Source organism: Ciconia boyciana, chromosome 8 (assembly GCF_034638445.1).
Source record: "Ciconia boyciana chromosome 8, ASM3463844v1, whole genome shotgun sequence".
Classification (NCBI taxonomy): domain Eukaryota; kingdom Metazoa; phylum Chordata; class Aves; order Ciconiiformes; family Ciconiidae; genus Ciconia; species Ciconia boyciana.
Window position 1 is genome coordinate 24,006,901 of NC_132941.1, and position 21,368 is coordinate 24,028,268.

Below are 21,368 nucleotides of genomic sequence, written 5' to 3' on the forward strand. Positions count from 1 at the left end.
GGATTGATGACAGATTAACACAACTAGTTTGCACCGAGATTGTTGAAACTACTCCAATTATCTTGGTCAGTAAACGGATCGTATCCCAGACTACCTAAAAGGTAGTCTCATCCTTTCCTGAGACACCCTACGGACTGACCATCAGGTCTTTGACTCTGTGCCTGCAGTTTGCTTTTTTTTGTTTCACTGCCTACATTAAGTTAAAGCAGTCATATGCTATTTTAGGTTATTAAATATTTAATTCTACAGTGAGACAGAAGAAACCAGCAGATGGTCACCGTGCAGCAGGCTCTTGCCTCTTCTTTTGGGGGGGGGGTGTAGAAAAGTTCAAGGAAAAATCATGAAAACCCATTTCTATAAGCAAACATCCCTCCATTTAGAGGGGCAAGGTAGGAAATTATGGGGGAGCTATTAGTTTCTCTTACTACAGGGAAGCATTGAAACATCAGAGATAGCATCAATTACCTGCAGAAGCAGATCAGAGATGTCTGTTAGTTGGTTACTGCTGACCCAGGACTATCTCTGTTAGCTAATTCTGAATACATTTGATATATCCACCAGTATTGAGCTATTCTGAGAAGCACCAAAAAGAGCTACATTCATACAGTTTAGATCCCTTTATCAAACTTTTCACTGCTCCAGTATATCTTAACCTAGTGTGAAATATGCCTTAAGATGTATGAGACACAAGAAATCCAGTCTTCTCCTCAGCTAATCCAAGCTGACTAGTGATCTTCATCTGAGTCACGTGGCAGACGAAGAAGCTGGTGCTGATGGAAGGTAACAGATGCAACTTCGGTGCCTCGTCAGAAAGTCTTTAAACATTGATGCTGATGGAGCATGTGGCACAGGACGCCACAGAGTAGCTGCAAACAGAAGAGGCAACTATCACACACCTGCGCTGCTTCCTCCGTTCACACGGAAACATCTCAAACGGAAGCCGATCCCAGGAATTAACTTCTGACAGAGCCATGGATTATTGGGTTATTTGCTACTCTGTTTAACTACACCAAGGAAAATGGAAAACTAGACTGAATAGCTTAAAAAAAAAAAAGACAAATTTCACTAGTTTTTGATGATGGCAACAAGTGAAGCAGGTAACCGATACAGGCATACATCCTTCGAGCATTGAACTATAGAATTATTCTAAAATTTTTGGGCAAAAACCCCCCAAAAGTATTCTGTGCAATATACTGCATGACCAGACTCCAAAGTCAGTATTACAGAGCTAGCTGCAGATTTCTCTCCAAAAGTAGCACTTGTCCTACCAGCCTGATCAAGCACTTCATGTCTCAACAACACTGGTTGGGCTTCTGCAGGGGGTTTGATGCACAAAACCTTTAAGCTCCTGAGTTTGGAGGTTGCGCTTCTAGATCTGGTACATTGCAAGCAAGTCATGACCAAGCTTTCTGTAGTCTTTAGGATCCAAGACCATTCTCATGGAAGGCCAACTGCCACAAAACACTTCCCTTCAGGCTTGGCTACGCTAGCGTCCTAGTCCCAACTTCACGTGGACACAGCCAGTCACATATCAGAGATGAAAAACCTTTTTCAACACACACAAAGACATCCTACAAGAAGGTTCCTACTTGATCCATGGTAAGCTGGTCCCTTCCAACCTAAGTTTTCCTATGATTAGTATCCAAGAGTAATATACTTTAAAAATGTTTATTCTGAACATCCAGGAAAAAGGAAATCACCATTAAAATTCTTCTCATTAGGAAAAAGACCATTTTTCTCCAAATGCTGCAGGTGATGACAATTTTGACTTCTCAGAGACACTGCTCACTGAGACCATCTGGTTGTACATGCAGTTGAACACAGCAGTTGCATTAACAAGAGGACCACGCTGCTACTGCGGCATCACAGCAATGCTTTTACTAGTCTTACTTTTTAGGCTAACGGTGGGAGGTTCACAGTCAGACGCGTTATTTGGCAAGATTAATTGGCTAATTTATTGAACAGTATGTCACATGTAACACTACTGTTCTCCTCTGAGTCATACACACCGTGGGTTTGGACACTTCTAGTCTTCATTTGGCGAGTCCACCATAATTTCAAGTAACAGTCCTGCTTACTGGAAGTTCAAGGCTGTCTGTTTGAGCAGTTGAAGGTTTTAAGCAAGGACCATTAACAGGAGCCTGGCATTAACAACATCACTGAGAACAGACCCATCTATTTCCCCAAAGTCGGCACATATTTAGCACCAATCTGTTTTTACAGACAGATGGTCTTCCCCTAATTCTCAGTGTGGCGTTGCAGACACCAAGTTAAGGCTCCCTGGTCCCGGCAGTCTGACTCCAACACAACTTATTTTGTTCAGCTTCCAAGTTTCATGGAGAGACCAGACATGTGGCGCTCATCCTCCACCGGAGCTCCTGGCCTGTTTCCAGTTGTTTTAGCAAAACTCTAGCATAAGAGCTTCTAATGGTATTCAAGAGATTAACAGAGCTGGAGTTGCGATGCTTGTGGGACCACATAGAAATAGAAATAAAAGTCATGTTGTTCATAAGGCTTCTCAACAGTCTCTTGACAAATACTGGCAAAAAGGCTTGAGATGACAGTCAGCACCCCCCTTAGAATGAAGGGAAGAGAGATCTTGAAGGCAAGATCTCCATGTCTGATGGCAGCATACTCAGAAATACTTCCATTAGAGTGCACAGCATCAGATAGGGCAGAAATGCTCTGCGTGGGTGAGTAAGTGTTGTAGGATGAAAAGTTTAGATTAATTAGGAACAGGAGAAAACCCATTAAAAATACTTAATCTAACCAAAATAAAACCAAGCCCCCAACATGTGGTCAGTTTTAAAATTCCTCAGTAATATCTTTAAAGAGTGGTGGAAAGCTGACAGATGTAGAAAAAGCAGATTTGGATTCATTCATGTGTCATGAGACACATGCGCCAGGGTATCAGAGAGACGGCAAGCATCAACAGAACTTAAGTAGGGAGTGAAGAGCAGAATTAAGTGCCTCACTTATTCTGTGAACCTACATTTGATTTATTTACTACGCAGGCTTCAGCAGAAATGCCCTAAGTCTCAAAAGCACAGCTAACTGGAACTAAGTGACGACATTATCCTATCAGGAGTTTTGTGAACAGTACCAGATGCTACCACCAAAATACAAAATACATAGAAAATAGCACCTTATTTCAGTAGACAAGTCCTGTTTAAAAAAAAAAAAAAAAAATTTAGTGTTTCCAATAGTGACAACTTACTTGGTTCCCACATCCCAGATTTTGCATCCTATAAGGAGCAAAGAAGCCATAAAATGTAGAGTGCAATAGCACACAATCTCCAGAGGATGTGCTACACAAAATTAAGGAAACTGATTAGAAAAATTAATTCAAACAAGGAGAAAGAAAAAATGCAAGACGACTGCTCAGGCACTGCATATTATGAGCTCAGAGCAGATATATCTTTCATTCTGTTCAACTTGGTAATGTGAGAGCACATCCTCTGCAAATGGAAGCTAGGTCCATCCAGGGAAAACAGGAAAAATAAAATCAGAAGAAAGTGTAAAAAAATTACAGTAATGTAGGAAACTTGCTAAGACCCAAGGCCAATATGTGACCAAGGCACAGAAGGAGCAGAGAAGGCCTTTGCTTCAGAGAGACTTCCTCATGCAGTGGGTAGTCAAGGCTGTGGAAATCCTTGGCATGGGAAACAGCACATGCTAAAAGTCTATATAGGTTTAAAAAGCAACCATAAATTCAGGGAAGAAAAATCCAAACACTATTAGACACAAGCTCAACGCCCTATATTAGGGAAATCAGAGAGCTTGCCAGAAAAAATAAAAAAAAACCAACAAACCACCTTTGGCTTATCCTGTGATATTCTTCTCATATTTGGTAGACTGCTGTCACACAGAGGATACTGAGCTCATGGGCTTTTGGACACTCATGATTTAGTAAATATCAATGAAAACAGTATTTCAGGTTTTTATTAGAAAAGCTCTATGCTTCTTACAGAATTTCCTAGATTTTAAGACTTTACGTCACCTTTTTGAAATCTGTCATTCTATGCATAAATAACTTTCCCTCCATCAAAGGTTCCTATGTTTTACAAACACACTTACATGGGTATTTCCCATATCAGTCAATCCTCACTAACTTGAGTTTCTAGGTCCGCATAATTACCCAGTATCATTATGATGTTATTCTGACCAAATCTCTTCCAAAACTTGTGTGAGGCTAAAATAATTTGCCCAGATCAGTACGTTCAAGTCAGAGTTACACAACAAATATGATGGCGATGTTCGATTTAATAAAGAAATCACAAACTTTCTATAAACTTAAGGTAGGTTTACTTACCCACACTTCCAAGTTGTTTATAAAACCTGTATTCTAAATGAAGCTGTGGTGCACGTGATTTTATTGGTTCCTGAAACAGAAAAAAAAATTTGGTTAAAATCAGTTTGACTGAAAAAAGTTCTATCCTATACTTGAAGATTTGTGACTATACATAATGCTTCAAGTTTCAAGATAAAACACCCTAGACTGAAAGTCTAACAACAGACTTCACCATTGGACGTCATTTAAATAAGAAGAGAACAAAAAGCAGTGAGACTTGCAATATGCACTCTGAAGGAGAAATAACTTCCTCATTTAAATACAAAGCTCATTTGTGGCAGTGAAATTCAAGAATCGTTCAACAAAGTTCCTGGTCCTTAAAGAATGACCCTGGACACTGGCAGGAGGAAAGTCAAAGCTGCAAAAGATCAAGTCCCAAGTTCAGTTTGTGGACTGTGGTTGTCCACAGTATTTTTGTTGGTCACTAGCCTATATTTTTGAAAAATGTTGAGTCATACATCTGTGTTTTAAGTCAGACCACAGTTGTATACAACTACAATCTTGCTTGCAGCAAGCGCTACAGCACAGTCAGATACCTGGTAAAAACACAGGAAGAAGTCTCCCCCTCCAGTAGCAGGTGTCAGTCAAACATCTCAAAGCACTCAAGAGTATTCTGTTTTTATACACAGAATTAAAAAAAAGGATAAGTCTGCAACACACCCAAAACATTACATTTCTCAACTGTTACTCATCTGCACTTTATGCATAAAACTTAATGCCTATGATCCATAAAGGCATTAACATGCAAGATTACAAAGCTTCTAAAAATATAAAGTTAACATGGAGAGGATTAAGAGACTTGAGTAATTACATTTTCAATAAACTGTGCACTTGGGATAAACAGTAATGTGGATTCACCTACTGCCCAGACATCTTTGAAATGGAAGTTAATACTGGCCTCAATTTTTGTTTGCATGTTTCTTATTTCCTTGCTTTTGAGAAAAGAAATGCTCCATGCTCAAAACTACGTAAAATTCGTAGCCCAGCACCAAAATTAGTCTGAATTAGAAAAACCTGTTAAATAGCCCTCTATTTGATGAACTCATCATCTAGAAGTTTGCCTATAAAGGACCCCCCTAAGACCAACACAAAAAAAGTCCTTTGTGTTTCACATCAGCTCCTATGAGTCAGAGCAAGAGTATCTTAGACATAGGTAAGAGTTTGAGCCAACATCTTCAACATAGTGGAATAACTCTTCTGTCTGCATGGGAGGACACGAAGGCTTTAGCTGATCCACTTCGTCTTGTTTCACCTGTGGTCTGTACTGTAAGACTAATGTCCACATTTGGTGTGAACTCCATGTTAAAGACTTCTTTTTAAGTCAGAAGAACGGTTTTTGTACAGGAATTCAGGCAATTCGACTTCCAGCCAAGCTGTTCATCACCAGCTCAAGTCAGCCCCTCCATTTGCCAGCAAGGGGAAAAAATGCTCCTGGTTGCTTCTCAACTTTCTGATGATTAAAAGCTTCAGAAGTCAAATATGACCAAATACTTAGAAAACAACAGTGAAAAATATTCTGGAGGCAAAACTGAACCTCTACTGAAGGCAAATATCAAGCAATGCAAAAACAAGTTTGTTATATAAATTGCATTTACATTAAGATAATTGTTGATGGTGGCTTGAGGGAGAGTCTATAGACACCCGCACAGCAAAGGGATTTAGGGCAACAGAAACTCAGCCTGTTCAGTGAATAGTCTATTTATCCAAATAAACTATTTGGATAAAGGTAGAAGGATTAATGTATCAGGATGCGAGGCTGCTCATGACAAAATCAGGAAAAGTAAGCCCAAGCCACTTCTGCATCAGGAGCCGCTGGAGCCTGAGCTCTGGATGCTTGCCAGAGTCGTGGCAGCTTCCGAGAAGATCATACCAGCACAGATAGTTGTCCTGTAGGCCAAGGGCTTAAGGATGCTGGCAGATGTTGCATTTGTAGCGAAAATAACTGAATTGCTACTGCCTAATGTACAAAATCTACAACTCGAACCAACGGCATCATGATCACTACGAGAGGGTACAGCTTTGTACCTGTGCTCAGACTACATCTGTATGTTAATGGGCTGGTTTCATGCAGGGAGGAAATTCCTACTATGTGCAATTCAGCATTAAAAACCCTCAGAAGATTAAACCAGTAAATACAGGTAAGGCATTTCAGAAGACAAACTCCTCTGTGAACTAGATGCCCTTAACCAAATAATGTTCAGCTGAAGAGCAGGATGAGGAACTATATGGTGACACCACACAAGTCAGAACACAGGCACTATTCTCCACCACCAGCAATTTTTCGAGATGCAGCACAATCCTCACCCTCAAAGAGAAACCATGAGACATTAGCACTGAATTTCACAGCACTTTCTGATCAGCTCTTTGGCATTCATCACACAATTCTCTAATTTTACAGCTTTAACATCATGACAGGAGGCACGAATAGCTGAGACAGCAGGGTTGCAGTTGCAGAAGACGATCTCACACAGCTAGAAGGACTTGGAGCCGAGTTTTGACTTGGTCCAGCAATGCAGATAAAAGAAAATGTTGCCTTCAAGCACACTGAAAGCAGTTACTCTACCACTAGTCTGCAAATTATTCGAAGGATAAAGAAAATTACAGTTAAGTACACATGTAAGAGAAGCATATTTGCTGCTGAGGAGGCTGAGTAATTCTTACTCCTGGGGAATATGGTCTAAGATTAGGAGACTAAAAAAACCCCATCTGTTCTACTGTTCCCTCATTAATCTTCTCAAAAACGGAGCAGGTATGCGAATGCCTGGATGGCCACCGGATGGCAATTCCAGTCCTTCAAATGTGAAGGACCAGAGATTTTTAAGCATGAATCACAACAAGGCAAATAAAACTGGACTGTGTTGCAGAGTAACTGCTTTAACACTCGGGGGGGGGGGGGGGGAGAATGCTACTGGAAAAAATAGGTAAGATGAAGGTAGCAATAAAGGTAATGCCATTCAGCTCTGCCATATGGCTATTCAAAGGTTTCAGGTTACTGGGAGGTGTCACTGCAGGCACTGTTTTAAGAGAAACAACCATCCTTTGGACTAATACAGCTGTGTTTTTCTTGTATTATTACTTCCTTATGCCTTCCAATGCTATAACTTTGTGGGATTATCTTTGAAAGCAAATTAGAAGCATTATTAGTTCAATAAAACATCTTCTCTGTGTACACAGTGCATTTTCTATTGTCAGATTTGCCTAAAAAGCGAGCTACTCAACAAGCACCAGTCTTCCTTCCTGATGTGGATCCATACCAAGGACATCCTAAGCTTCACTACAGGTATTTATTTATTTATTTATTTTAGGGAGTATCTTCTGGCATTTGCCAACAGGCTTGAAAACAAGTCCCTCCTGCAAAGCCCTAATTATTTTTCATCTACTATGCATCATGTAAGGAGAATGCTAGAGATATAAAATCTGTGGCAGTTGAACATGATCAGAATTAATGCACCAAGTCCATCTTGATCTTCTGCAATCTGAATGACTCCTGTAATTTTGCCAGACAACATCGGCTGGGCAAACAGGCATGTTTGCTGCTAATATTAAATTAGCATTACAACTTTAACTTCAGATTCTAGGGTTTGGATCTGTGATTAAAGAGCATACGGACGAGAAAAGAGCACATCAGATGAAGACATCAAATTTGAAAACCCCAAGAGACTAATGAAAGTCTTAGTTTACAGATAATAAAAGTTAAGGCATAAACACTAACTACTGGGCTATGATTTTATAAATCTGGCAGAGCTACGAGTTAGAGAGTTTCCCCATCCCCTAGACTCCTACTTCAAACCACCATTGACCACAGTCCCTTCATGCCCTGAAGCAGTCTTCAGAAAAAGACTTTTTACCTGGACCACTTGCTGTCATTGCATGCACCTGGGGAGGGCTATATTGACTGCAGGGCAAAAAATAACTTGATAACTGGTACTGAGGCTTTTAATACTGGATGAGAAGAGAACTGTGAACGAAACTGTTTTCACAAGTTCTGAAGTTTGCTGCTGTTGGTGTTTGGGTTTTTTAACGCAACTCCTGCAATGCTTTGGTGAACCAGTTTGATTCATTTTTACCATCCTATGATGTAAAAGGAAAAAATAATTCTGAAGATGCTGTCACTATATATCCTCGGCCACCCAAATCAGCCAGAGGAAAGACTGACCTTCGCTGAATTAGATCTTGTTTTGCCTGTTGCATCTGCAGTCTCTCAGCATCGTACCACACTGAGTTGTGCTGTTCTCCTCCAAGGGATTTTAACCATTGAAACACCCCCTTTCCTGCCTCTTGACTCCAAAAATGTGGAGCAGCAGGCTGCACAGTGCTACGCTCCTAACCAAATGCCCATCTAGAGAGAGATAAAGGTCTGGAGAATCGATGGAGTCCTGAACAGAAAGGCTCAACCCAGGGAGTGGGAAGAGGTGGCAAACCCGCAATCAGTGCCGTTCTCTGGGACCTGGCAGCCAGCTTGGAAAGAGGAACAAGGCTCTCACTGGTATAGGACAGCTACAGACCGTTTATGTACCAAAAAGTTCAGCAGGTTGAGAGATGGTTTCTTTCGTCGTCTTTAGTGTTCTCAAGAATTTATCTTAGTTTAAGTAAGTTATTCTAGCTGAGGGTGAGAGCAGCATTAAGCCCAAAGTAAGAAATTTGCTTTTTGCCTGAATTTTTAACACTAGGTACAAGTCATTTAAGAACACCTGAAGCTTCTACTTACCAGTTTGATCGCTACATATTCATTGGTGTAGAGATTTTTACCTGTGAAGGAAAAAGAAAAAAATCTTTTAGTTCCACACTCAACACTTCCAGCTAGAGAGACAACGCAGAAGAGTGTCACTGATGGCAAAGAGCTGTCTTTTCTCAATTCCCTGCTGAAGTTCATGCCTTTAACAAAGTGTAAGCCTCAAAACAGTAAGTTGCAGCAGTTCACCAGGGCAGGAAAACACTATCTGCCATTCATCATAAGGTAATCATGTTTTATGGTAGCACTTATGTTCGATGCAAGCGTTTAGAGGAGGTATCCCAGACACATTAGGTTTTATTATCCACATCATGCCAAAAAAGTCTGAGGAACAAAAAATGAAGAGTCAGAGCATCATTTCTTTTAGAAATGTCTTGAATCTGCTGGACACTTAACAATTTTATCCTATGATCTATAGGGAGTTTCACTAGCTTAATCGTGCTACACATCAAAGCGACTACTGCAAGGAGGCATATGAAAATAACCTTTGTACCAACACACAGCTTTTATTTCTTCTTCTACGAATGGGCAGGCAGCGTGTATAAAACGCCTTCTGTATGCTAGCGGCACAAAGACAATCCTTGTAATCTAGTAACTCTCTGTTGCAATATGGTACCAATGATGTTGGAGGGCAGACTTTGGCCTCTTTAGGAGACTGGTTGACAGAGTCCCTTGGGAGACAGTCCTGAAGGGCAAAGGAGTCCAGGAAGGCTGGACGGTCTTCAAGAAGGAAATCTTAAAGGCAGAGGAGCAGGCTGTCCCCATGTGCCAAAAGACGAGCCGGTGGGGAGGAAGACTGGCCTGGCTGAACAGAGAGCTTTGGCTGGAACTCAGGAAAAACAGGAGAGTTTATGACCTTTGGAAGAAGGGGCAAGCAACTCAGGAGGACTACAAAGATATTGTGAGGTTATGCAGGGAGAAAATTAGAAGGGCCAAAGCCCAACTAGAACTTAATCTAGCTACTCCCGTAAAAGGCTACTGCCATAAAAGACAATAAAAAATGTTTCTATAAATACATTAGCAACAAAAGGAGGGCTAAGGAGAACCTCCATCCTTTATTGGACGTGGGGGGAAACACAGTGACAAAGGATGAGGAAAAGGCCGCGGTACTTAACGCCTTCTTTGCTTCAGTCTTTAATAGTAAGGCCAATTGTTCTCTGGGTACCCAGCCCCCTGAGCTGGAAGACAGGGACGGGGAGCAGAATGAAGCCCCTATAATCCAAGGGGAAATGGTTAGCGACTGGTTACACCACTTAGACACACACAAGTCTATGGGGCCAGATGGGGTCCACCCAAGGGTACTGAGGGAGCTGGCAGAAGTGCTCACCAAGCCACTTTCAATCCTTTATCAGCAGTTCTGACTAACCAGGGAGGTCCCAGTTGACTGGAGGTTAGTGAATGTGATGCACATCTACAAGAAGGGCCAGAAAGAGGATCCAGGGAACTACAGGCCTGTCAGCCTGACCTCGGTGCCGGGGAAGGTTATGGAGCAGATCATTGTGAGTGCCATCACACAGCATGTACAGGACAACAGGGCTATCAGGCCCAGTCAGCATGGGTTTATGAAAGGCAGATCCTGCTTGACCAACCTGATCACCTTCTATGACAAGTGGATGAGGGAAAGGCTGTGGATGTTGTCTACCTAGACTTTAGTAAAGCCTTTGACACCATTTCCCACAGCATTCTCCTGGAGAAACTGGCTGCTCATGGCTTGGATGGGCGTACGCTTCGCTGGGTAAAAAACAGGCTGGATGGCTGAGCCCAGACAGTTGTGGTGAATGGAGCTGAATCCAGTTGGTGGCCAGTCACAAGTGGTGTTCCCCAGGGCTCTGTGTTGGGGCCAGTTCTCTTTATCTTTACCAACGATCTGGATGAGGGGATCGAGTGCACCCTCAGTAAGTTTGCAGACAACACCAAGTTGTGTTGATCTGCTTGAGGGTAGGAAGGCTCTGCGGAGGGACCTGGACAGGCTGGATCAATGGGCCAAGGCCAATTGTATGAGATTCAACAAGGCTCAGCACCGGGTCCTGCACGTGGGTCGCAACCCCATGCAACGCTACAGGCTTGGGGAAGAGTGGCTGGAAAGCTGCCCAGTGGAAAAGGACCTGGGAGTGTTGGTTGACAGCTGGCTGAATATGAGCCAGCAGTGTGCCCAGGTGGCCAAGAAGGCCAATAACATCCTGCCTTGTATAAGAAATAGTGTGGCCAGCAGGACTAGGCCACACTAGTCCAGCGGGATTGTCCCCCTGTACTCAGCACTTCTGAGGCCACACCTTGAATACTGTGTTCAGTTTTGGGCCCCTCACTACAAGGAAGACATTGAGGTGCTGGAACGTGTCCAGAGAAGGGCAACAAAGCTGGCGAAGAGTCTAGAGCAGAAGTCTTATGAGCAGCGGCTGAGGGAACTGGGGTTTTTAGCCTGGAGAAAAGGAGGCTGAGGGGAGACCTTATCGCTCTCTACAACTACCTGAAAGGAGGTTGTTGCGAGGTAGGGGTCAGCCTCTTCTTCCAAGTAACAAGCGATAGGACAAGAGGAAATAGCCTCAAGTTGCACCAGGGGAGGTTTAGATTGGATATTAGGAAAAATTTCTTCACTGAAAAGGTTGTCAAGCATTGGAACAGGCTGCCCAGGGAAGTGGTTGAGTCACCATCCCTGAAGGTATTTAAGACATGTAGATGTGGTTTAGTAGTGGCCTTGATGATCTTAAAGGTCTTTTCCAACCTAAACAATTTTATGATTCTATATTAAAAAATACACTAAAAGAACAAAACCCATTCCCAGAACCCCAAAACACGGAGCAGTGTCTAGTCTGATACTAGCTCTGGCAAGCACAAAGGGCAAGAACCTAGGACGAGTAGAACCAGGCAAGCATGCAGCCAGCTACCAGTATATTGCAGGTCCACGGCTCTAAGCCAGAGTTGGTACCCGTGTGTGCTGTAGCTGGAGGTGAATTTTTCTTCCAGGAACCTGTCTGGTGTTTGAACAAGCCCTTGGCCTCCTTAGCGATCTGTGACAGAGATGCACAACTACATGTGTCAAGGAGCATCTCTCTGTGTGTTCTGAAGCTGTCAGTTACCATATCATTCAACGTCCTCCAGTTCCTCTGCTAAGTAATTTGAGCAATCACTCCCCCTTCACCTTCTCCACATTGCTCATGATTGACAGCAAACTCTCCTGGAAGAGATATCACTGGGGAAGGATGCTCAGGCAGTCCTTGCACCTGATCTGTCCCACCATCTTGACATCTCTGCTACCTTTCTGACCTCCTCTAGTTCCACCATATCCTTTGAGGAGGGCAGCCTCCACTGCAAAAAGCTCCCCACGGTTTTATACAGGGAAGCATTGACCTTCTTTGCTCATCATTGCTAGCACTGCTACAGCACAAGTCATGCTTTCATTGACTGACTGTAACTCCAAAATTCAGTAGCAATCTACACTGGAAGTTATCAGTGCTTATTTGTAGCATCAGCTTTGCCCAGCTCTATTACACATTTATTTTCCAATTCCTGTAATAGATAGTGATGCTTAGAACATCAATTGAGAAAGTCCAGGACGGGGAGTGACATACTTCAGAGGTGTAGGTAGGAGTTTGGGCAGCTCTAGCATATCTACAGGACACCATTAAAAAACATGCCATGTCATCTGTTGTATACAGATACTCTTTGCATGCAGCAATAGCACTGGAAGACTCAGTAAAATCAAAGACACTATGAACATGAGAGAAGACAAACAGTCATCTTTAAATCCTGAAATATTTATCAGGGGAAATACTCCCTTTTTTTTTTAACTTTATAACAGCTTCATATTTTCTGCATTCAACTTCTTTTGATACCATTCCTGCTATACTGTCAGTGTAGTTCTGGCCTCCAAATTTCAGATCAGGCAGTCCCAGTCCAGGTCCTGCACCAAGCAGATTGCTTTAACATTCATTGGGAAGCCAAAAAAAATGTATGGAAAGCTCCAACCTGTTATGGTAACTGGCAATGCTGTTTAACACAGGGCAGACATTTAAATGGGAGGTTAAATATCCTTAGAGGAAGTGTTTCATGCAAGCAGATGTGTAAGGTGAGCTCCAGCATTAACCCTTGCAACACAGGGTTGTTTGAGTCTACTTCTTTAGATCTTTTATTAAAAGCTATTATGTCCAGGCTGGAAATGAAGGGTAGAAAGTAGGTTTTGCAGTCGCATCAGGAACACTCAGACATTGGAAAGTGGCTTCAAAGCGCTGAAAGAGCTGGAAGGCCAAATCAGTGGAAAAGGAGGTGGCAGGATAAACTGCTTCACCCTTTGAGACAGGCGAGGGCTCCAGCCTGATGCTATCTGACAGCTGGTGGGGGGAGAACATGCAAGGACATTAAGAGAAGGCAGCCTGAATACACTTAAATTATCTGCTCCATATTAGCTACCAGCAAATGAGTCATATCAGCAGCTCCAGCTGTAGCTTGTCCACTGACATTTTCTTCTCCCCTCCTCTTGATAGGGATTGAACTCCTATCAAGATGCTCAGTTTGAGGACACTGAGCCAGACTAAAGGAAGCTCCAGCCCAAATACATGAGAGTTAGATGCTTTAAACAGCAAAAAACCCAAGGAGGGAGGCATGGGAATGCCACCCCCTACAGATCCCATGACTTCCATCACAATCTTGGAGATGCACCATTTCAAGGTAGGTTTGGTGCTCAATGTGCAGGGGTATACGTCCACACAGGGAGTGATGACCCACAGACCTTCTAGCAACACTTGTGCTCTCCCACTCACATAGGATAATGATATTGGGGAAACAGTGCTCTTCCAAGCTCGTTTCAAGGCAGACAGGGACATTGCCAACACCCTCCACATTTGTGGAGACATAATCCAGCCTATTATGATCTAGTTCATACGGCTGAGGACTAAACAGAAGATAATTTTGGTAATGAAATTCCTGTTAAACTGGGATTAGCAAAACACTAGCCTGAGATGTCAGGCCAGCAGCCAAAGGTAAATGAACTAATTAATCCTCCAGTTCGTCCCCTTCACAGAACGCACTATGGGGAGACTCTGAACATGAGGGGATGCAAATGGGTCCAGCTTCTGAACTCCAAACCCTTCCTAAAGCTGCAGCACGAGATGCTTGCTTTGCCAGCTACGATGGCAAAGCAAATCCCCAAAATCTCCTCTTTGGCTTGCTCCAGGCTGAGATCTACTCCTCAGTTTTGCTGTCACACTGTCCAAGGTGTAATGGCTTTTTCTTCCTCCTTCTAACAAGGCAGCACTGGTATTAAAATGGAAGAGTAAAGGCAGTACTGCTCACAGGAGAAAGTGAATCTGCACATTAAAATAAGCCATGAATAGAAGCTGCATCTTATCTCAGTAAGACAAAAGATCCGTAATACAGCTGAGATGATATAACTGTGCTAACAAAAGCCTTTCAAGTTCAGACAAAGCTTTTGATGGAGCAGTGATTAAGTTCATGCCACAGTTTTGGGTAGTTCCACTGACAATTATAAACTACATATTCTAAATGAGAAGTGATGCATTAAGTCACTGGCATTCACATGGGAAACTTAACAGGGTGGATTTCTCAAGCCCTGGCAGTAAGATGCGTTGAATATACGGACAGATTGTAGACCAGTTGAAGAGCCCTAAGTGATCAATCTCTCATGTGCACCATTCCTACAGGTCAAAGTTGAGGGCCACAAGTACAAACCTCTCATGAATTACATGTATCAGAAATGCTTTGACCCTTTCTTCTAGCTTATTCCTATTTGGACAATACATTCTGATGACAGATCAGGGCTGAGTAATGGAGCAAACATCCAACCCAGCATCCTAAAGACCAAGAGGAGTTCACCCCATCCAGCATGGCATCTGCAGAGAGACCAGATCCCATGGGCAGCTGAAACATGAGTTCACATTGATTTTATAGTGCCAGATTCGCTGTCCCTTGTAGAGCACGTGCCTCCGAGTAACAGGTCCTAGTGTGGATCCTACACCAGATCTACTCTTACCCATGTTCTCCATACCTAGCATTATTCTAGCCCTATATTCACAACATGATTTTGTTATTTGGGATGAAGAGACAAAACCAACCTCAATATCAGATGCTATTATCATTTTTTTTTTTTTACAGCTCTGCATTAAAATAAGCCCCTGGTCTATCCAGAACTTAATGCTTATTTTAGAAAACCCTCTAACCTACCAAAACTGGAATAATTTTACATTAGTACCTATTTAATTGCATTACTAAATAAGGGTGCCAAACACTGGGAAAAATGAGGCATTTGAAGAGGCTTATTTATCCCTAATATGGCTCATGGTTCAGGATTTCAGGTAAATACAAGAAATACCCACTGGGTAAGTCCATGAGTCAATATAAGGAAGCAGTTTGTAGGCTCAGCTGGCAATATCTTTTTCTATGGTGAAGTTTACAGCTGTGGCTTATCACAGCACTAGATTTTAACATGTTAAATCCCATTTTTCCTGAGCAGTGAGCACCTACTGACATCACATGATTTTACAGCCCAGTGAGCCTGTTCTCAGGCTGTTTTACATAATACCACTTCTCCTATCAGCTTAGGGTGGAAATGCAGGACCTCGTAATGGCAGAAGTTGCATTATAAAACTTCAGGCGTGCTCCAGCTCCCAAGGCAGCACAAGAATTAGCTTGGCAGTCAACCAGGAGCTGCACAACAGGGCTTGGCATTGCACAAAAGGCAATGAATCCCCATAAGCATGCAGAGTCCAGCCCAGGAACAGCAAGCAATATCCCCTGCTCTTTGCTGGCACCGTACCCCTGCTAGTAGGTTGAGCCGTTTTGGAAACCAAAGCTCTTACAGACCACCTAATCTGCAGCCTGTCTGAAGAAAGAGCATGCAGTCAACTCCATTTCATCTTATTACTCTGGGCCAGACACTGAGTTTTGCATTCATCTTCCCATTTCAGCTCATCTGTGGGCTGGAATCCAACTGTGCTGCTCCCACATGCTTCAAAAAAAAAAAAAAATCCCCAGGGCTATCTGTATTTGCAGCAAGGAAGATCAACCCTAAGCAGCGAGCTTGATATTTGCAGAAAACAGTTTCTGTACATACATGCCATTTCCTCCCTGAACAATCAGTCCTCTGTCTGGCACTTGAGCGTGATACAAGAGCAGCTTAGAATGAAAATACAACATCTGAAAAAGAAATTCTTTGGGGAATTGGAAAAATATATTCTCCCCTTGTTTATCAGTGTGTGACTTTCTTCTTCCTGTGTTACTAAAAGCATTCACTGGTGCTTAACTTCTCCAAAACCATGTAAAAAAAGCCAAAAAGCAGAGGGCACGCTATTCATTTTTGCAGGACAAAACTGTTCAGAGACTTGTTTGCTCATATTTGATGCACTGCTTCTCCTTCCCCCCAGCACAATTCAGTGATAATTAGCATCGCATCTGTGCAATAGAAATACCTGACATTTGAGCAAACAGGAGTTCTTAAAGCTATAGTGACTGGCAAAAAGCAACAGCATTTAAAAAAAAAGTAATACAACTTCTGTAAGGACCTTACATCTAATTGCTGTCAGCAGTCCATATGGCCCATTGTCCAAATACAGCATGGTACTTAGTTAACCAGTATTAGCAAAACATTTACCAGTGTACTGAAAAACAGAGCCACTCAATTAACAGGTGTTGCTTTTTCAGTAGTTAAAACTGAATTTCTCTGTAAACTGACTTTTTCAGAAGTGAAATCTCTTGTGTAGCATCTGTGCTTTGAAACAATACATTACTCAGAAATCCAATACTGCTAAAATTTTAAGAAACATGAAAAAGAACCACCATGGAAACCAGATCAACATTTGGGCACCAGCTGAATGAATGCCAAGAGCCATCTACCTGGAGGGATCCACTACAGCTGCTGAACCTCAAAGCAGAGCTTGGATTACAAAAGCAATTCAACATCTCCATGGGGATCCTGCTACCATGACATTTGCTGTTCGGGGGGCGGGGAAGGGGGGACAGTTACTTTGAAAATTCAATACAGCTATTCATGTTATGTTAATGTAAGGATCCAAACTTATCTTCAGCTGCCAATTATGCTCATGTGCTCACATTTATGAAGGTAGGAGTTTTTGTCCCTGCCCTTGGTTTCTCTCCACCTTTGGAGCATTATCTCTGTTCCTGCAAATCAATAAAACTTCTCTGATGTCATGCTGAAACCAAACTACCTGTTTACTGAGACAGATCATAAGAAAGCTGGTTAATCTTCACACTGTGGAGAAGTGGCACATCATATAGATGCAATAACCAAATTTTAGAATGGAAGATTACATAGATTAATCTAAGATTACTTAGATTCTGAGCATAAATCTACAGAGATACTATCAGTAGTTATGTGTTATAACCCTTTGGTTACCTGAAGTGATTTCCTGATTGATTTACTTATCATCCCTTGTGCCTGATGCACAAATTATTTTAATTTCAATTCTAAATACATACCAAATTTTGGGCAAATGCTATTTATGTCAGCCAACTTGTATTGAGCACCCTCAAGTTCACTACCACAGCAATCCAATTCATTCAGCAGAAGAGGAGAAATGCAACTGTTTTAAATAAGTCAGGATCAAGACCATCACAAGGTGCTGCTTCTGATCTACAGCAACTACCCCAAAACCATGTAGTGGGAGCTCAGGGGCATGTAATTAAAAACACTAGCTGCTTCCCCCACCTCATTTAAAAAACCACCATTGTTTGCAGTGCAGTGGGCTCTTAAGTCATCCTAAACAAAAAATGCATTAGCATAGCCATCTGTTTAGGTGACCAGCTGCAAGACATATGGTTAGAAGACCAACAGACCACAAAAAAAAAATCACAGGCTGCTGGGCCAGTTCAGCAGCTGAAAGGCAGCAACCAGATGGCCAGTCGGCACACCCCACTCTTTGCCAGCCAGTGAGTCAAACACATGGGACAGATCAGGGAGTGGGTGACAGGGCTGAAACTAGGGCAACTGAGGTTAGTGAGGGCCATGGAATAGAGAAGACATGGCCAAGTGCTGGGAAAGAGTCTCACCCATTACTTTAATAGGGCGCCCTAGTTTATGAACAAGAAATTGAGAGCAAGATTTAGCAATCCAGGCAGTTAAGATTTTTTCACCTTAGGCAAGACATTCAGTGCTGAGAACAGTCTTCATTGTTGGGATTGTTCAAAATTTGCATCTTTGGCCTCTCCAGTGTATTCACTTTGACTTTATGCAAATAAAAATAATGCTAACAGTTACATCTTCTGAGTCAGAAGCTTCAGGTAAGGCAGCTCAACACTTGGGAAACAAGACAAGCACACGCATTTCTCAAGCCAGGGTAAGTTTTTATGTATTTATATTCCAGTGGTGAAACGCTAATCTGGATAACACAGGCCACTAAAATGGTTACTTCTTACCTAGTCTGAGTTCTCCAAAGTTCCCACACCCAATCTTCTTGCCCACTCTGAAGTTGGGTCCCACCATAAGAACGCCAGAAGACACTGATGAGCTTGGTCGAGAACTGTGCCCGCTCCTTCCCGGCATTCCTTTCGTTGTCCGTTGCCTTTCATCCTTTTCCCTATTAGGATGGTCCATGATCTTAGTGAAATATCTCTGCCAGCAAACTGGCAGAAAGGAACTGGAGCTCTCACTCTTCTCCTTAGAATAGAAATATATATCCAAAAGTGTCTGAGTCAGGGTCCAAGAGAGTCATGGAAACGCATGGAGTTCCTTTGGCACTGTATCCAGTTTCCTAATGCATCTTGATAATGTACCAAGGGGTTGATTATGTTCTTGAGAACTCAGTAAAGGCAGGTTGCTTTTGGTTTCTTACCTGTGGAAAAGAAAAAGGATATATGAAATAAAAATCATTATTTTAAAACAGCAAGCAAGAAATGTACAACAGGACCAATGTCCAGAACTTTCCCGGCCTCAAGTAAATTAACAGCTATACAGGAACTTTACCATTTTCTTAACAATTTTGTGACAAAAAGCCCCAATGTCACAAAGAGATATAAGTGCTGCCCATCCAATGCTTGCTCCTGGAGTTACCAGGACTCACGCCGCACATGCTAACAAAAGCAATTTCAGTCACATCAGCACATCAGGTGGAAACTGCATGGAGATGACATCCCATCTTTAAAGCAACTGTGAAGTGTAAAGTTCATTTTCTTCTCACTTCATATATCTATAAAGTATTAAACAAAAGCCAGACAAAAAAAAGTGGCAAATGAAAGGTGCCAAGAGAAGAAAATATTGAAGCACTTAGGAAGTCAAATTCTCCTTAATTTTACATCTTTTGAAGTTAACCTCAGATATATTTGCTAGTTGAAACTGTTGTCTTACAAAGATGACCAAAATCAGTAGCCAAAGCAAGCTTTATTATTTAAAAATAGCTAGAAATTTCCTGAAAGCTGTATCAACATACAGTTCATGTTACTAACATGATTTAGTTGCCAAAAAAATTTATGTTTAGGAAAAAACAGACGTTCTAGTAGAATTAGGTGAGGGACTCAAGGGCCAAGATCTTCTCCAGCAGCCTGCATTCATGACTAGCAAATGAAAGCCTGACAGTTCTCCCAGAGAAACTGAAGTACACCTTCCTCCCACGTGTCCAAACTTGTCACCACCATAACCCCAAGGGCAGGCAACTCTGCAATACTCCAGACAGTACACTGATGCATCTCATGAGCAGTCTGCTAACTCTGTCAGAAGAGGACAAAAAATAGCTGCTTCTCAACCCATGCAGGCCAAGTGGTTCCTCTGTGCCCATGGACCAGCCTAAAAAAGACAGGCAGGAGCTGTACAGACCCAGGAGGTCCTGCTCCACGGGTGCAGTCCAGGGAGCGCAGGGAAGATTGACATCTCACCATGAGACCTTTCCTAGGACGTGAGCTCACACTGGATTGTTAGTGCAGCCAAATGATTCAACTCGGCCCCACTGTGGTCAGAAGAAATTTCTACCACTCAGACATGAAACTGATGCCTCTGTAGCAACAGACCATTGCGGCCTGATGGGACAGTCCAGAGGTACCAGTAGTGGTGGGTGAGCTTCCCCTCATTTCCCAAGCAATCAGCAGAACGAAGGAAAGGTTGCAGCATGCTTTGTCTGTACAGATGCTGCATCAGGAGCCGGTATTAGGCCACAGATGTGGACACTGGAGATGCTTGTGGTGCAGTTCTTAAGCGAGAACTAGAATAAACATACCTGGAGCTATCCCCCACATCCCAGGTCCTATACGTACTGGATTGTAGTCCTTTAGGGGACACTATTGCATCCACGATTTTCCAGATGTGAATGGAAGAGCCCCTGAATAATTTTAGAAACAAGGTTTGTGTCCTACTACAGCTGTAGGCATCCACACGCAGAAGTTTCAATGTTTGCATGGAAGTTAGCAAATACCTCCAAAGTCAGCAGAAAAGTGCTAAATGAAACCACCTAAACAAAAGTCAATGTGGAAGGACATCAGCAACCAAACACTATCATATACACCCAGAAACACCACCATATTTATGAGGGTTCAAAAGTTACTAAGGCAATTGGCTCAGTCCTCCTGTAGCAATACATTTGTAGAGGATTTAGCAAGGGTTTCTTCTGTTTGTTACATGAGATGAAGCTAACCTACCTACTTCCAGTTATCCAAAAATAAAAGATGAGAAGTATTACCCATCCACAAACCAGTGGCACGGAACAAAAGCATTAGCCCTTTTGAAATATGAGTATGCTTTCCCCAGCCTTCAACTGTGGCATACTTTTATTTCTGGAAACTTGTTTTGATCTAAGGCATCTGTATACAAAGCAGAAGTCATTCACACTAGATCCAGAAAATGCAGGTAGCTACCAGATGGAAATTCCAGTTTCTGAATATTGAACTAGTCTTTAGCACAATTCTGACCTTTTCTGTTCATTTCCATTTGCAGTTCTGTGTGTTTACACAAAAGAGGGAACAGTTCCCCCCAGCCTGAGCTTCTTCACTAGATTTTTTTTTTAAATACTTCCACAAAAAAAGTAAAGATTAAATACAGAGAATGCACAACTTTAACATGACTTTGCAATTACTTTCCACTGCTTTTGTTCATATATTATTGCAGGCTTCTATATCAGACAGGGAGTTTGCAGGATTCTAAACAGACTCCATCTTCATAGGAAGGATGCTGTGTCCGTCCACAGTGCATTAGGAAGACCTTGAGGAACTAACAATATAGTAAAGAAACATCCATATACGTGAATGGATGCTTCATGCAACATAACAATCCCACAAAACCACCCATCTTTAACAGTTTATGCTAATGCTTAGAACCTAGCTCAGGTTGCACAG

General features: G+C 42.3%; 1 protein-coding gene across 6 annotated transcripts in view; it reads right to left on the reverse strand.

Annotated features, from left to right (window-relative positions):
- Window positions 1-21,368, reverse strand: part of CSNK1G1 (casein kinase 1 gamma 1) — a 109,306-nt gene that overhangs the window by 45,378 nt on the left and 42,560 nt on the right. For all 6 annotated transcript variants that reach the window (XM_072869271.1, XM_072869269.1, XM_072869266.1 and 3 more), the window contains 3 exons: window positions 18,468-18,883; window positions 9,060-9,100; window positions 4,313-4,382 (listed from right to left, as the gene is read on the reverse strand). In XM_072869271.1, coding sequence (XP_072725372.1) covers window positions 4,313-4,382; window positions 9,060-9,100; window positions 18,468-18,645 — 289 coding nt within the window. In that variant the 5' untranslated portion in view covers window positions 18,646-18,883. The remainder of the gene's footprint in view (window positions 1-4,312; window positions 4,383-9,059; window positions 9,101-18,467; window positions 18,884-21,368) is intronic.